The 17,500-nt window shown below is 50.3% G+C and overlaps 2 protein-coding genes across 2 annotated transcripts in view; both read right to left on the bottom strand.

The window, feature by feature from the left end:
- LOC112259691 (gastrula zinc finger protein XlCGF57.1) overlaps window positions 1-17,500 on the bottom strand; it is a 1,127,091-nt gene that overhangs the window by 955,135 nt on the left and 154,456 nt on the right. The window lies entirely within an intron of this gene.
- The window catches only part of exoc6b (exocyst complex component 6B), a 168,564-nt gene that overhangs the window by 48,555 nt on the left and 102,509 nt on the right, over window positions 1-17,500 (bottom strand). The window contains 2 exon segments of the mRNA XM_042329384.1: window positions 11,129-11,308; window positions 14,969-15,103. Of these exon segments, the coding sequence (XP_042185318.1) occupies window positions 11,129-11,308; window positions 14,969-15,103 (315 nt within the window).

The raw sequence follows: 17,500 nt of genomic DNA, 5'->3' as shown, positions 1-17,500 counted from the left end.
TCTCTCTCTCCTCCCCCTCCTCTCTCTCTCTCTCTCTCCCTCCCCCTCCTCTCTCTCTCTCTCTCTCCCTCCCCCTCCTCTCTCTCTCTCTCCTCCCCCTCCTCTCTCTCTCCCCTCCCCCTCCTCTCTCTCCCTCCCCCTCCTCTCTCTCTCTCCCCTCCCCCTCCTCTCTCTCTCTCTCTCCCTCCCCCCCCTCTCTCTCTCTCTCTCCCTGCCCCCTCCTCTCTCTCTCTCTCCCTCCCCCTCCTCTCTCTCTCTCCCCCCCTCCTCTCTCTCTCTCTCTCCCTCCCCCTCCTCTCTCTCTCTCCCTCCCCCCCCTCTCTCTCCCTCCCCCTCCTCTCTCTCTCTCTCCCTCCCCCTCCTCTCTCCCCTCCCCCTCTCTCTCCCCCCCTCCCCCTCCTCTCTCTCTCTCTCCCTCCCCCTCCTCTCTCTCTCTCTCCCTCCCCCCTCCTCTCTCTCTTTCTCCCCCTCCCTCCCCAATGGAGGTATATTTGTACAGCCGTTTGGAGGGTTTTTTAATGAGACCTGTGATGGAACACTTTCATTAACAAGATGGAGGGATGGAAAGCTGGATGAAGGGGGAGGGAAGAAGAGACAAAACATGGTAGGAGTCTCTCTCAGTTTGTATAACTGAGCTATTAAGTTTTCAGTAAGAATGACACTGAGCCACTGTTTTTAAACGTGGAGGCCCAAGACCAGTCAGAACGGCTGCACAGAGCCAGGCCGAACTAAGTAGGGTGACCTACAACAGCCAGGCCGAACTAAGTAGGGTGACCTACAACAGCCAGGCCAAACTAAGTAGGGTGACCTACAACAGCCAGGCCGAACTAAGTAGGGTGACCTACAACAGCCAGGCCGAACTAAGTAGGGTGACCTACAACAGCCAGGCCGAACTAAGTAGGGTGGCCTACAACAGCCGGGCCGAACTAAGTAGGGTGACCTACAACAGCCGGGCCGAACTAAGTAGGGTGACCTACAACAGCCGGGCCGAACTAAGTAGGGTGACCTACAACAGCCGGGCCGAACTAAGTAGGGTGACCTACAACAGCCAGGCCGAACTAAGTAGGGTGACCTACAACAGCCGGGCCGAACTAAGTAGGGTGGCCTACAACAGCCAGGCCGAACTAAGTAGGGTGGCCTACAACAGCCAGGCCGAACTAAGTAGGGTGACCTACAACAGCCAGGCCGAACTAAGTAGGGTGGCCTACAACAGCCAGGCCGAACTAAGTAGGGTGGCCTACAATAGCCAGGCCGAACTAAGTAGGGTGACCTACAACAGCCAGGCCGAACTAAGTAGGGTGACCTACAACAGCCAGGCCGAACTAAGTAGGGTGACCTACAACAGCCAGGCCGAACTAAGTAGGGTGGCCTACAACAGCCAGGCTGAACTAAGTAGGGTGACCTATAACACAGCCACAACCATTGTCCTCACTTGAGGAAGGAGGCAATGAAACCATTAGATATGAGCAACGAATGTTTATACAATACAAGCCTCACGAGCATTACTGTTTGACATAGCAACAAAGGGGAACTAACAAGGAGCAGAATGGGGCTGCTTTGGGAAGCGACACACACACGTAGTTGTCAGGAACTATTAGAGAACGGAGGAGTGGAGGGGAGAGGAGAACCGAGGAGTGGAGGGGAGGGGAGAACGGAGGAGTGGAGGGAAGGGGAGAACGGAGTAGTGTAGGGAAGAGGAGAACCGAGGAGTGGAGGGGAGGGGAGAACGGAGTAGTGGAGGGGAGGGGAGAACGGAGTAGTGTAGGGAAGAGGAGAACCGAGGAGTGGAGGGGAGGGGAGAACGGAGTAGTGTACGGAAGAGGAGAACCGAGGAGGGAGGGGAGAGAACCGAGTAGTGTAGGGAAGAGGAGAACCGAGTAGTGTAGGGAAGAGGAGAACCGAGTAGCGTAGGGAAGAGGAGAACCGAGTAGCGTAGGGAAGAGGAGAACCGAGTGGTGTAGGGAAGAGGAGAACCGAGTAGCGTAGGGAAGAGGAGAACCGAGGGGTGTAGGGAAGAGGAGAACCGAACAGCGTAGGGAAGAGGAGAACCGAGTAGGGGGAAGAGGAGAACCGAGTAGCGTAGGGAAGAGGAGAACCGAGTAGTGTAGGGAAGAGGAGAACCGAGTGGTGTAGGGAAGAGGAGAACCGAGGGTGTAGGGAAGAGGAGAACAGGGTGTAGGGAAGAGGAGAACGGGGTGTAGGGAAGAGGAGAACGGGGTGTAGGGAAGAGGAGAACGGGGTATAGGGAAGAGGAGAACGGGGTGTAGGGAAGAGGAGAACGTGTGTAGGGAAGAGGAGAACGTGGTGTAGGGAAGAGGAGAACGTGGTGTAGGGAAGAGGAGAACGGGGTGTAGGGAAGAGGAGAACGTGGTGTAGGGAAGAGGAGAACGGGGTGTAGGGAAGAGGAGAACGTGGTGTAGGGAAGAGGAGAACGGGGTGTAGGGAAGAGGAGAACGGGGTGTAGGGAAGAGGAGAACGGGTCGAGGGAAGAGGAGAACGGGTCGAGGGAAGAGGAGAACGGGGTGTAGGGAAGAGGAGAACGGGGTCGAGGGAAGAGGAGAACGGGTCGAGGGAAGAGGAGAACGGGGTCGAGGGAAGAGGAGAACGGGTCGAGGGAAGAGGAGAACGGGTCGAGGGAAGAGGAGAACGGGTCGAGGGAAGAGGAGAACGGGGTCGAGGGAAGAGGAGAACGGGGTGGAGAGGAAGAGAGAACGGGTGGAAAGGGAAGATCGGGGTGTAGGGAAGAGGAGAACGGGGTATAGGGAAGAGGAGAACGGGTATAGGGAAGAGGAGAACGGGTGTAGGGAAGAGGAGAACGGGTGTAGGGAAGAGGAGAACGTGGTGTAGGGAAGAGGAGAACGGGGTGTAGGGAAGAGGAGAACGTGGTGTAGGGAAGAGGAGAACGGGTGTAGGGAAGAGGAGAACGTGGTGTAGGGAAGAGGAGAACGGGGTGTAGGGAAGAGGAGAACGGGGTGTAGGGAAGAGGAGAACGGGGTCGAGGGAAGAGGAGAACGGGTCGAGGGAAGAGGAGAACGGGGTGTAGGGAAGAGGAGAACGGGGTCGAGGGAAGAGGAGAACGGGTCGAGGGAAGAGGAGAACGGGGTGGAGAGGAGAACGGGTGGAGGGAAGAGGAGAACGGGGTGGAAGAGGAGAACGGGGTGGAAGAGGAGAACGGGTGGAAGAGGAGAACGGGGTGGAAGAGGAGAACGGGGTGGAAGAGGAGAACGGGTGGAAGAGGAGAACGGGTGGAGGAGGAGAACGGGGTGGAGGAGGAGAACGGGGTGGAGGAGGAGAACGGGTGGAAGAGGAGAACGGGGTGGAAGAGGAGAACGGGTGGAAGAGGAGAACGGGGTGGAAGAGGAGAACGGGTGGAAGAGGAGAACGGGGTGGAAGAGGAGAACGGGTGGAAGAGGAGAACGGGGTGGAAGAGGAGAACGGGGTAGAGAGGAGAACGGGGTAGAGAGGAGAACGGGGTAGAGAGGAGAACGGAGTAGAGAGAGGAGAACGGGGGAGAGAGGAGAACGGGGTAGAGAGGAGAACGGGGTAGAAAGGAGAACGGGTAGAGAGGAGAACGGGTAGAGAGGAGAACGGGGTAGAGAGGAGAACGGGGTAGAGAGGAGAACGGGGTAGAGAGGAGAACGGGGTAGAGAGGAGAACGGGGTAGAGAGAGGAGAACGGGGTAGAGAGAGGAGAACGGGGTAGAGAGAGGAGAACGGGGTAGAGAGAGGAGAACGGGGTAGAGAGAGGAGAACGGAGTGGTGGAAGAGGAGGATGGGGTGGAAGAGGAGAACGGAGTGTAGGGAAGAGGAGAACGGAGTGTAGGGAAGAGGAGAACGGAGTGTAGGGAAGAGGAGAACGGAGTGTAGGGAAGAGGAGAACGGAGTGTAGGGAAGAGGAGAACGGGGTGGAAGAGGAGAACAGAGTGGAAGAGGGGAACGGGGTGGAAGAGGAGAACGGGGTGGAAGAGGAGAACGGGGTGGAAGAGGAGAACGGGTGGAAGAGGAGAACGGGTGGAAGAGGGGAACGGGTGGAAGAGGAGAACGGAGTGGAAGAGGGGAACGGGTGGAAGAGGAGAACGGGTGGAAGAGGAGAACGGGTGGAAGAGGAGAACGGGTGGAAGAGGAGAACGGGGTGGAAGAGGAGAACGGGGTGGAAGAGGAGAACGGGTGGAAGAGGAGAACAGAGTGGAAGAGGAGAACGGGTGGAAGAGGAGAACGGGTGGAAGAGGAGAACGGGTGGAAGAGGAGAACGGGTGGAAGAGGAGAACGGGTGGAAGAGGAGAACGGGTGGAGAGGAGAACGGGTGGAGAGGAGAACGGGGTGGAGAGGAGAACGGGGTAGAGAGGAGAACGGGGTGGAAGAGGAGAACGGGTGGAAGAGGAGAACGGGGTAGAAGAGGAGAACGGGTGTAGGGAAGAGGAGAACGGGTGGAAGAGGAGAACGGGGTAGAGAGGAGAACGGGTGGAAGAGGAGAACGGGGTAGAGAGGAGAACGGGGTGGAAGAGGAGAACGGGGTGTAGGGACGAGGAGAACGGGTGGAAGAGGAGAACGGGTGTAGGGAAGAGGAGAACGTGGTGGAAGAGGAGAACGGGGTAGAGAGGAGAACGGGGTGGAAGAGGAGAACGGGGTGGAAGAGGAGAATGGGGTGGAAGAGGAGGGAAGAGGAGAACGGGGTAGAGAGGAGAACGGGGTGGAAGAGGAGAACGGGGTGGAAGAGGAGAATGGGGTGGAAGAGGAGGGAAGAGGAGAACGGGTAGAGAGGAGAACGGGTGGAAGAGGAGAACGGGGTGGAAGAGGAGAACGGGTGGAAGAGGAGAACGGGGTAGAGAGGAGAACGGGTGGAAGAGGAGAACGGGTGGAGAGGAGAACGGGGTAGAGAGGAGAACGGGGTGGAAGAGGAGAACGGGGTGGAAGAGGAGGGAAGAGGAGAACGGGGTGGAGAGGAGAACGGGTGGAGAGGAGAACGGGTGGAAGAGGAGAACGGGTGGAAGAGGAGAACGGGGTGGAAGGAAGAGGAGAACGGGGTGGAAGGAAGAGGAGAACGGGTGGAAGGGGAGAACGGGGTGGAAGGAAGAGGAGAACGGGTGGAAGAGGAGAACGGGGTGGAGAGGAGAACGAGGAGGGAAGAGGAGAACGGGGTGGAGAGGAGAACGGGGTGGAGAGGAGAACGGGTGGAGAGGAGAACGGGTGGAGAGGAGAACGGGGTGGAGAGGAGAACGGGTGGAAGAGGAGAACGGGGTGGAAGAGGAGAACGGGGTGGAAGAGGAGAACGGGTGGAAGAGGAGAACGGGGTGGAGAGGAGAACGGGTGGAGAGGAGAACGGGGTGGAGAGGAGAACGGGGTGGAGAGGAGAACGGGTAGAGAGGAGAACGGGGTGGAAGAGGAGAACGGAGAGGAGGGAAGAGGAGAACGGGGTGGAAGAGGAGAACGGGTGGAAGAGGAGAACGGGTGGAAGAGGAGAACAGGGTGGAAGAGGAGAACAGGGTGGAAGAGGAGAACAGGGTGGAAGAGGAGAACAGGGTGGAAGAGGAGAACAGGGTGGAAGAGGAGAACAGGGTGGAAGAGGAGAACGGGTGGAAGAGGAGAACAGGGTGGAAGAGGAGAACAGGGTGGAAGAGGAGAACAGGGTGGAAGAGGAGAACGGGGTGGAAGAGGAGAACGGGGTGAGGAGGAGAACGGGTGAAGAGGAGAACAGGGTGAGGAGGAGAACGGGTGAAGAGGAGAACGGGGTGAGGAGGAGAACGGGTGAAGAGGAGAACGGGGTGAAGAGGAGAACGGGTGAGGAGGAGAACGGGTGAAGAGGAGAACGGGTAGAGAGGAGAACGGGTGGAAGAGGAGGGAAGAGGAGAACGGGTGGAAGAGGAGGGAAGAGGAGAACGGGTGGAAGAGGAGAACGGGGTGGAAGAGGAGAACGGGGTGGAGAGGAGAACGGGTGGAGAGGAGAACGGGTGGAGAGGAGAACGGGTGGAGAGGAGAACGGGTGGAGAGGAGAACGGGGTGGAGAGGAGAACGGGGTGGAGAGGAGAACGGGGTGGAGAGGAGAACGGGGTGGAGAGGAGAACGGGTGGAAGAGGAGAACGGGGTGGAAGAGGAGAACGGGGTGGGAGAGGAGAACGGGTGGGAGAGGAGAACGGGGTGGAGAGGAGAACGGGTGGAGAGGAGAACGGGGTAGAGAGGAGAACGGGGTGGAAGAGGAGAACGGGGTGGGAGAGGAGAACGGGTGGGAGAGGAGAACGGGGTGGAGAGGAGAACGGGGTGGAGAGGAGAACGGGGTGGAGAGGAGAACGGGGTGGAGAGGAGAACGGGGTGGACAGGAGAACGGGGTGGAGAGGAGAACGGGGTGGAGAGGAGAACGGGGTAGAGGAGAACGGGGTAGAGAGGAGAACGGGGTGGAAGAGGAGAACGGGGTGGGAGAGGAGAACGGGGTGGGAGAGGAGAACGGGTGGGAGAGGAGAACGGGGGAGAGGAGAACGGGGTGGAGAGGAGAACGGGGTGGAGAGGAGAACGGGGTGGAGAGGAGAACGGGGTGGAGAGGAGAACGGGGTGGAAGAGGAGAACGGGGTAGAGAGGAGAACGGGGTAGAGAGGAGAACGGGGTGGAGAGGAGACCGGGGTGGACAGTTTCACTTTATTTTTTTCCTGTGTCTTGGTTTAATAATAAATATGCAGCGTTACCAGGATCAGCTCCATGAGAAGGTTTCCCACATGCCAGAGTCTCTGTCTGGTCAAAACACACATCCTTTATGCAGCCTCAGCCAAGTCAATGTCACAGGGCTGTGGGTAGGAGGCATCTGGGAGAGGCCAACTCCAGAGCACTGTTATTCACTCTTCGGGAGATGTTAATCAAGGGCTTGCCAGTCAAAAGGAACCCAGGGGGTCAAATCTATACAGTTAGGGCCAAGGGGTAGTTATTTGGTTATTTCTGAGCGAGTCCCGGTGTTAATCACAGAGGATGAGATCCCAACTGGCACACTATTCCCACGAGTAGTGCACTATAAAGGGAATAGGGGGCCATTTGGAACTCAAGCCGCATTCAAAAGTTTAAAAAGGTGTCTGTTAAGGGGAGTCCCAACCTCATAGCAAAATCTTTTACTCTTCACCCAATCAGAATCTCTTTTAGGAGCTATCACCCAATCAGAATCTCTTTCAGAATTTTAGGAGCTATCACCCAATCAGAATCTCTTTCAGTCTTTTAGGATCTATCACCCAATCAGAATCTCTTTCAGACTTTTAATGAGCTGTCACCCAATCAGAATCTCTTTCAGTCTTTTAGGAGCTATCACCCAATCAGAATCTCTTTCAGTCTTTTAGGAGCTATCACCCAATCAGAATCTCTTTCAGTCTTTTAGGAGCTATCACCCAATCAGAATCTCTTTCAGTCTTTTAGAGCTATCACCCAATCAGAATCTCTTTCAGTCTTTTAGGAGCTATCACCCAATCAGAATCTCTTTCAGTCTTAGGAGCTATCACCCAATCAGAATCTCTTTCAGTCTTTTAGGAGCTATCACCCAATCAGAATCTCTTTCAGACAATCAAAGTGTCTGTCCATCAGAATAAGTAAGAGCCACATCAGCCAGTCAGTCCATACATGTATTCTTAACAAAACCAGGCGACCGTGCATCACGCTCATGCTCTGTGGTCTTGTTACGGTCAGTAACACTCAAACTGTACTTACCGGCAGTCTAGCGTGTTCTATGGCACTACCCTACGGGAAAGAGAGCAAGTAGGGGGTTCAAGGGTGAAGGGTCATTTGGGAGTCGGTCTCAAAAAAAACACAAAAAAAAAATCGGTCTGAGGTCAAACCCGCTTTCTCAATCTCATCAAATCAAGTCTAACATGTGGCGTACACAGTTTAACGGGTGTTATAGCAGTGCAGCGAAATTGTTATGGTACTAGCTCCTAACAATCTAAAACTATTTAAAATTTAGGAGGGAAAATACACTTTTATAAAGACAAGAAATCAAGAAGGGCGAATCGGATTAACAACCCCCAAAAAAAGGACTGTAGCATTAATAACATGCCATCTATATCCGTATACGAATATATAGAGAAGGAGATATTAGACTGAGCTATGAATCCAGTACATCATAAATATGTAGTGACCCTGATTCAGACCCAGGACACAGGCCCAGATCGGAGACAAAAGTAAACATTTAAGACCAGGACACGCACACACACTTTCACATGCGTTAGTAGTAGATGTCTTCACGGGTCCAACAGATCCATAATTCAGAGACCAGAACCCGGGACCCCTGCGTTAGTAAGTAGATGTCTTCACAGGTCCAACAGACCCAGAATTCAGAGACCAGAACCCGGGACCCCTGCGTTAGTAGTTGGTCCTCACGGGTCCAACAGACCCGGAATTCAGAGATCAGACCCAATCCAGATCCGAGACAAAAGTCCCGGGGTCTGATCTCTGAATTCCGGGTCTGTTGGATGCCATGAGTCTCAGGTTCGTGTAATTAAAATATACTGACCGACTGGACCCGTCCTCTGTTAATTTAATGTGTGCGAGTCGATGAGAACTGCGTGAGCTTGTTATTTGTGTCAGCTAATTGCAACACAATAAAAAGTTTTGCTTATGTCCAACTGAAACTGGTTCTGACTGCTAAAAGGAGCATTGGCTACTATGGGTTGTAAAGACGGAGGCCTTTTCGGGTAAAATGAAAGTTAGAGGGGAAAGAGCATCGTGAAAAGCAGACCCAGAATTCAGAGACCAGAACCCGGGACCCCTGCGTTAGTAGTAGAGGTCTTCACGGGTCCAACAGACCTAGAATTCAGTGACCAGAACCCGGGACCCCTACGTAAGTAGTAGATGTCTTCACGGGTCCAACAGACCCAGAGATGAGATGAAAGTTACAGGTGAAAGAGCATCATGAAAAGCAGCCTACAAGGGGAATGTCCTCTGGGGCAAAGATGAGAACAACTTTAGTGTGTCCAAACTCGCTATTCAGGTTTGATGTAATTTTCAAACTTTTATTTATTTTTTACATCATCGCCGTCTGTTTCATTATAATTATTGTAGGTCTATTTAATAATCTAATCCAATTCTTTATATATGCAAAAAGTGTGTTGTTGTTTCATTTTGTTGATACATGTTCAGTGGTTAAATTAAGATCTTTTTAATTAGCATTAAAATAGACATGGTTGTAAAATAAATACCGGTAGCCTATTACAATTTTTGCCATATTAGCCTGTTCAAAAATTTCCTAAAAAAAGGTTTAAAAATTGTTTCTCTAGGCCTAAACTTCGCTTCCTCATATGTTTATATTAATATCAAACCCGTAGTAAGCCTATACAGTTGAAGTGGTAAGTTTACATACACTTAGGTTGAAACTCGTTTCTCAGCCACTCCACAAAATTCTTCTTAACAAACTATAGTTTTGGAAAGTCAGTTAGGACATCTACTTTGTGCGAGACAAGTCATTTCTCCAACAATTGTTTACACACAGATTATTTCTCTCTGTCTTTCACAGATTATGACCCAATTCCAGTGGGTCAGAAGTTTACATACATTAAGTTGACTGTGCCTTTAAACAGGTTGGAAAATTCCAGAAAATGATGTCATGGCTTTAGAAGCTTCTGATAGGCTAATTGACCTCATTTGAATCAATTGAAGGTGTACCTGTGGATGTAGATCAAGGCCTACCTTCAAACTCAGTGCCTCTTTGCTTGACATCATAGGAAAATCAAAAGAAATCAGCCAAGACCTCAGAAAAAAATTGTAGACCTCCACAAGTCTGGTTCATCCTTGGGAGCAATTTCCAAACGTCTGAAGGTTCCACGTTCATCTGTACAAACAATAGTACGCAAGTATAAACACCATGGGACCACACAGCCGTCATACCGCTCAGGAAGGAGACGCGTTCTGTCTCCTAGAGATGAACGTACTTTGGTGCGAAAAGTGCAAATCAATCCCAGAAAAACAGCAAAGGACCTTGTGAAGATACTGGAGGAAACAGGTACAAAAGTATCTATATCAACAGTAAAACGAGTCCTATATCGACATAACCTGAAAGGCCGCTCAGCAAGGAAGAAGCCACTGCTCCAAAACCGCTATAAAAAAGCCAGACTACGGTTTGCAACTGCACATGGGTACAAAGATCGTACTTTTTGGAGAAATGTCCTCTGGTCTGATGAAACAAAAATAGAACTGTTTGGCCATAATGACCATTGTTATGTTTGGACCATCCCAACCGTGAAGCACGGGGGTGGCAGCATCATGTTGTGGGGGTGCTTTGCTACAGGAGGGACTGGTGCACTTCACAAAATAAGTGTCATCCTGAGGAATGAAAATTATGTGGATATATTGAAGCCTGGTTCCTCTCTACCCAGTACAGCCAATAGAGGACTGAACACCTCTCGGAGCCTGGTTCCTGTTTACCCAGTAGAGGACTGGTCACCCCCTCAGAGCCTGGTTCCTCTCTACCCAGTAGAGGACTGGTCACCCCTCAGAGCCTGGTTCCTCTCTACCCAGTACAGTCAGTAGAGGACTGGTCACCCCTCAGAGCCTGGTTCCTCAATACCCAGTACAGCCAGTAGAGGACTGGTCACCCCTCAGAGCCTGGTTCCTCTCTACCCAGTACAGTCAGTAGAGGACTGGTCACCCCTCAGAGCCTGGTTCCTCAATACCCAGTACAGCCAGTAGAGGACTGGTCACCCCTCAGAGCCTGGTTCCTCTCTACCCAGTACAGCCAGTAGAGGACTGACCACCCCTCAGAGCCTGGTTCCTCTGGTCTACCCAGTACAGCCAGTAGAGTACTGACCACCCCTCAGAGCCTGGTTCCTCTGGTCTACCCAGTACAGCCAGTAGAGGACTGACCACCTCTCAGAGCCTGGTTCCTCTCTACCCAGTACAGCCAGTAGAGGACTGACCAGCTCTCTCCTGGTTCCTCTAGATTTATTCCTTCCAGACAGTTTTTTCCACTGTAGTTTTACTTCATTTGCTCTTTCGTGTTTAGGCCCGGGATCTTTAAAGCACCGATCTGTAAAGGCCTTTATAAAATTCATTTGATTGATTAACTTATACTGACCAGCAGGTGTGTGAAGACAGAGAAGGTGTGTGTATGTGAGATACTAACACGCCAGGTGTGTGAAGACAGAGAAGGTGTGTGTATGTGAGATACTAACCGGCAGGTGTGTGAAGACAGAGAAAGTGGAACAGAGGAAGGCGATGAGGTCACTCAGGTAGTCGCTCGGAGCACCGCCCCCCTGGGCTGCTGTCCAATCGTAGTCTGCCAGCTGAAGGAACTGGTCGATCTTAGCGTTCAGATTGGTGTAGATCTCCTCTTCTGCTGCATGTCTCGCATCCTGGAGAGAGATTTTTACATTTAGGTCATTTAGCAGATAGGGGAAAGGGGAATACCTAGTCAGTTGTACAACTGAATGTATTCATATGAAATGTGTCTTCCACATTTAACCCAACTCCTCTGAATCAGAGAGGTGCGGAAGGCTGCCTTAATCGATATCCACGTCTTCGGCGCCCGGGGAACAGTGGGTTAACTGCCTTGCTCAGGGGCACAACGACAGATTTTTACCTTGTCAGCTCAGGGATTTGATCTAGCGATCTTTCAGGTTACTGGTCCAATGCTCTAACCACTAGGCTACCTGACTCTATTTAGGCTAGGCTACCTGACTCTATTTAGGCTAGGCTACCTGACTCTATTTAGGCTAGGCTACCTGACTCTATTTAGGCTAGGCTACCTGACTCTATTTATATTGTATGGGGTTCGTATCCATGCTGGTGTTTTCCGATCCAAATGGGGAATACCCAGAATCCCTATGGGATTCAGAAAATGACAGAACGTTTCTGTACAACAATGTCTCTTGTACATTATTTCCAGGATCATCCTCTTCGATAACTGGGATACAAGATCAGCTCGGCGGCAGAGAGACCAGCTATGCTGCAATCAGGTCAGTGCAGAGAGACAAGCTAGCTGTAATCAGATCAGGTCAGTGCAGAGAGACCAGCTAGCTGCTATCAGGTCAGTGCAGAGAGACCAGCTAGCTGCTATCAGGTCAGTGCAGAGAGACCAGCTAGCTGCTATCAGGTCAGTGCAGAGAGACCAGCTAGCTGCTATCAGGTCAGTGCAGAGAGACCAGCTAGCTGCTATCAGGTCAGTGCAGAGAGACCAGCTAGCTGCTATCAGGTCAGTGCAGAGAGACAAGCTACCTGCAATCAGGTCAGTGTAGAGAGACAAGCTAGCTGCTACCAGGTCAGTGTAGAGAGACAAGCTAGCTGCTACCAGGTCAGTGTAGAGAGACAAGCTAGCTGCTACCAGGTCAGTGTAGAGAGACAAGCTAGCTGCTATCAGGTCAGTGTGGGACAAGTGGGTGGACCGCCTTCCCCTGTTTTACAACCCTGGACCTGACGTTACTGTTGATGAGCAGCTTATACCATTTAGGTGCCGCTGCCCCTTCAGGCAGTACATAGGGTCTTTACCTGCAAAATATGGAATCAAGATCTGGGCTGCCTGTGATGCTACTTCATCATATGCAGGGAAGCAAGATGAAGGAGCCCCTGAGAAGAACCAAGGGACCAAGGGTTGTCCTGGACGTGACACAACACCACATGCACTAACTTGTTTTTACTTCGCACACGTTGGGACAGGAAGAGGAAGCTGATGATGGTAGGATGAGGAAGAAGAAAACAAACCAGAGCTCCCAGCTCAGCTGTTGAATACACGGAACCACGCCTCAATTCCTCTACGTTTGTGTTCACGGCCCAACACTTCGCTAGTGTCCTACGTGCCAAAGAAAAGCACAAATGTGGTACTCATGAGTACTCTGTATAGGGATGGGAGAATCTGTGGCCAGGAACATAAAAAAAAAAAAAACTGAAATCAGAATGGATTAGAATCAAAACACAAAAGGAGAGGTGGACAATTTTAGACAAGCTGGTGACTGGCTACAGCTGCAAAAGAAGAACCCTACGCTGGCCACTTGTGATATTCTTCAACATCTTGGCGTACAATGCAGTTGTTTGCAATTTGCCAACTCTGATTGGCTTAGTCTCGTAGTGAGGAGCCAATAAAACATAGCTAGCTTCATAAACATATTTTGGGTAATTCTAAAATGTGTTGGAATAAATGACCAAACTATAAAACTAGCTAGCTAGCTACCTGACAGAAGTACCAACTAGCTAGCTAGCTACCTACCTGACAGGAGTACCAACTAGCTAGCTAGCTACCTGACAGGAGTACCAACTAGCTAGCTAGCTACCTACCTGACAGGAGTACCAACTAGCTACTTAGCTTGCTGGGTACATAAAATAGCTCTAGCTTAGTTGTTTTTAAACTCAACTTCATGATTTCCACCAAGGACGTTGTCTCTCCAAACACCACTCTCCCTCGCTTGGGCAAGGGACATTTAAGGTACACGTCATTCAAGGGCTGAGGGTTGAGGGTTTAGGGCTGAGGGTTTAGGACCGAGGGCTGTCTACTTTGAGTTTGGACTGCAGCCTAGGTGTCAGTATTAGCATTTGTCTTCAGTAGATTTCCTAGTGTTTACAACAGTCATGTAAACAAACACTTTATGGCAACCTATGAAAAGAACAAGCTAGCAGTTCATTACAACAATGTTTTCTTACAGAACACACAAAAACATGCTTTTTTTCTCCAGATTTCAGAAAACATAATAGGACCAGACAGTGTTGTTTTATATCAAAAGACAGTGTTCACTTTGGCGCCAGTCCAGTGTTGCTAGCTAACTAGCTAAGCTAACTGACTATCTGGCTAGATAGCTAAGCTAATGACCTTGCTGGCTTGCTAAATCAGCAAAAAAAAAAATGATTTCACCTTTATTTAACCAGGTAGGCCAGTTGAGAACAAGTTCTAATTTGCAACTGCGACCTGGCCAAGATAAAGCAAAGCAGTGTGACACAGACAACAACAGAGTTACACATGGAGTAAAATAGTTGATGTTTAAAGTTGGTGAGGGAAATAAAAGTCTCCAACTTCAGTGACTTTTGCAATTCGTTCCAGTCACTGGCAGCAGAGAACTGGAAGGAAAGGCGGCCAAATGAGGTGTTGGTTTGGGGATGATCAGTGAAATATACCTGCTGGAACATGTGCTACGGGTGGGTGTTGTTATCGTGACCAGTGAGCTGAGAAGGCGGAGCTTTACCTAGCATGGACTTGTAGATGACCTGGAGCCAGTGGGTCTGGCAATGAATATGTAGCGAGGGCCAGCCGACTAGAGCATTCAGGTCACAGTGGTGGGTGGTATAAGGTGATGTGGTAACAAAACGGATGGCACTGTGATAGACTGCATCCAGTTTGCTGCATCCAGAGTGTTGGAAGCTATTTTGTAGATGACATCGCCGAAGTCGCGGATCGGTAGGATGGTCAGTTTGGCGGCGTGAGTGAAGGAGGCTTTGTTTGCGAAATATAAAGCCGATGTTAATTAAAGTGAGAATGTGACGAGGGCTGCTTGCTTGGTGAACTGTACTTTTAATTGTTTAATTATTCAAATGCGTTGGGCTGTGGCGTTGTGTTCAAGGAGCAGCTCGTCCTCGTCAGGCAAATTGACGAAAATGAAAATGTATTTTCAAATGTTTTTTTTGTTGTTGTTTATTATATGTATTTAATATCAGCGGAATAAAGACAGATACAAATATTTCTGTGAAATGCTTATAAAATCGGACGATAATATCGTTCACCGATTTATTGGTTGGGCTCTACTTTACAGTCAGTTCAGTCAATTAAGGTTTATTGATTAAGGTAAGTCAACCACATAGTACAGCAAGTTAGATACTCTCTAGAGAGAAGTTTATCAGCAAAATCAGTGGCTGTAAGAAAAGACAAGTGGTGGATGGAGAGAAGGACGGTTGGGGGGGGGGTATGGTTGTGCATGTGCATACCTTAAACAGTTGATGGCATACCTTAAACGGTGGGGGGGTCTGGTTGTGCATGTGCATACCTTAAACGTGGACGGCTGGGGGGGTCTGGTTGTGCATGAGCATGTGCATACCTTAAACGTGGACGTCCCGTAGAGCTTGGTAGCGTTGGAGGTATCGGGGGGAACATTGGTGATGTTGGAGATGAACTCCTCCAGGTAAACACATGATGCTTCCAGCTGGGTCGTGTTGATGATCACCTGAACCAGCTAACACACACACACACGTGATCAGGCAGAGGGACCCCTCAGAGACCTCATAAGCAACATTCCCCAACATCCTCTTTAAAAGCTCAGACAAAAAAGGTAGGATTGTCAAACGTTTCCCTGCCTACAATACTCAGCACCTGTGAAGAATGTCACACAGCAAAGACCTTGAAAGCCATCAGTCACTCAGCTTTGTTCTAACACTCTAAACCAGAAAGCGTCAGTAGCGTTGTTTGGCAATGCATGTCCGTGTACTTAAGGTCTTGATTCTACGCTAGCTGCGCTAATATTGTTCTTTTGTAGAAAGGCCTTTGTTGATACTAGCCAAATGACCCCAGCTAGATAACTAACTAGCAAGATGACAAAGAAGATTCTTAATTCACTCTCAATATCCTATACTGCCAGCCCAAAACAAAATGTTTAGCTAGCCAGCTAATGTAAACATATTAGCGGTTTCATGGAAAACTAGGCAGCGGTTTCATGGAAAACTAGCTAATCCATTGTGGTTTAATTATGTCAATACTAGCTACAGTGGTTAGTTAGCTTGGAGGAAGTATTTAGTGCTGTGTGCATTGTATCTGTGCACTTAGCTAGTTACCATCCCATAGCTTACGTTGCACATGAAGTGTGACTGGCTCATTTGTGGATGTACGGCAAATATATATTTAACTTTTTTTTTTGGTGCCTCCCATGGGGTTCCGTGCTCTCTGATTGGCTCAAAGTCAAGTTGTTGGCCACAGACAAGCACTGTGATTCTAAGAGTAGAAAGGATAGGGCAGTCACTACCGGGGGCAGCACTGTGATTCTACGAGTAGAAAGGATAGGGCAGTCACTACCGGGGGCAGCACTGTGATTCTAGTAGAAAGGATAGGGCAGTCACTACCGAGCACTGTGATTCTAGGATAGAAAGGATAGGGCAGTCACTACCGGGGCAGCACTGTGATTCTACGAGTAGAAAGGATAGGGCAGTCAGTACCGGGGGCAGCACTGTGATTCTACAAGTAGAAAGGGTAGGTCCGTCACTACCGGGGCAGCACTGTGATTCTACAGCACTGTGATTCTACAAGTAGAAAGGGTAGGTCCGTCACTACCGGGGCAGCACTGTGATTCTACAAGTAGAAAGGGTAGGTCCGTCACTACCGGGGCAGCACTGTGATTCTACAAGTAGAAAGGGTAGGTCCGTCACTACCGGGGCAGCACTGTGATTCTACAAGTAGACAGGGTAGGTTCGTCACTACCGGGGCAGCAGTATGATTCTACAAGTAGAAAGGGTAGGTCCGGGGCAACACTGTGATTCTATGAGTAGGAAGGATAGGTCCGTCACTACCGGGGCAGCACTGTGATTCTGTGATTCTACAATTCTACGTACAGAGAAGGGCTACCGGGGCAACACTGTGATTCTACAAGTAGGAAGGGTAGGTCCGTCGCGACCGGGGGTAGCAGGTACCACTTTTGGTCTAGTAAAAGAAGGAACAGACTCCCACTGTGATTAAGTACCTATTGGCAGGGAGAACTGAACACACTGATTATCTAATTCACTGATGTAAATATAGCTACATTCTATATATTAACACTCTCCCTCTTCCTTACTGAGGGAGGGTCACAATGTTTTTTACCTCATAGCAACCCCTTTTTTATTTTTATTTATTTGACCTTTATTTAACTTGGCAAGTCAGTTAAGAACAAATTCTTATTTTCAATGACGGCCTAGGAACAGCGGGTTAACTGCCTGTTCAGGGGCAGAACGACAGATTTGTACCTTGTTAGCTCGGGGGTTTGAACTTGCAACCTTCCGGTTACTAGTCCAACGCTCTAACCACTAGGCTACCCTGCCGCCCCACTCGAGGATCTCATTAACTCTTGCTGTCGCTCACAGAACAAACACTCCAAATAGAGTCTGAGAAAAGACTCGAGAAAGAGAAAGGATAAGAGACAGAAAGACAGATGGAGAGAGAGAGTGATAAACCAAGAAATATTGAGTGACTGACAAATACGGTTCTTTTAGACCCCAGCAATATATCCAGAAGGCTGCAGCCCGCCTGGTCTTCAACCGTCCCAAGCTCTTCCATGTCCCTCCGCACACTCCACTGACTTCCAGTCGAAGCTCGCATCAACTACAAGACCATGGTGCTTTCCTAAGGAACTGCCCCTCCATACCATCAGGCTAGACTCAAACCCTTCACCCCAACCCATCCACTACAAGACCATGGTGTTTACCTAAGGAACTGCCCCTCCCTACCATCAGGCTAGACTCAAACCCTACACCCCAACCCATCCACTACAAGACCATGGTGTTTACCTCCAGAGCAGCAAGAGGACCTGCCCCTCCCTACACTCAAACCCTACACCCCAACCCGAGCACTCCGTTCTGTCACTTCTGGTCTCTTGGCCCTACGGGAG

The sequence above is a fragment of the Oncorhynchus tshawytscha genome, linkage group LG10, assembly GCF_018296145.1.
Source record: "Oncorhynchus tshawytscha isolate Ot180627B linkage group LG10, Otsh_v2.0, whole genome shotgun sequence".
NCBI lineage: Eukaryota > Metazoa > Chordata > Actinopteri > Salmoniformes > Salmonidae > Oncorhynchus > Oncorhynchus tshawytscha.
This window is presented reverse-complemented; position numbering and strand designations above follow the sequence as displayed.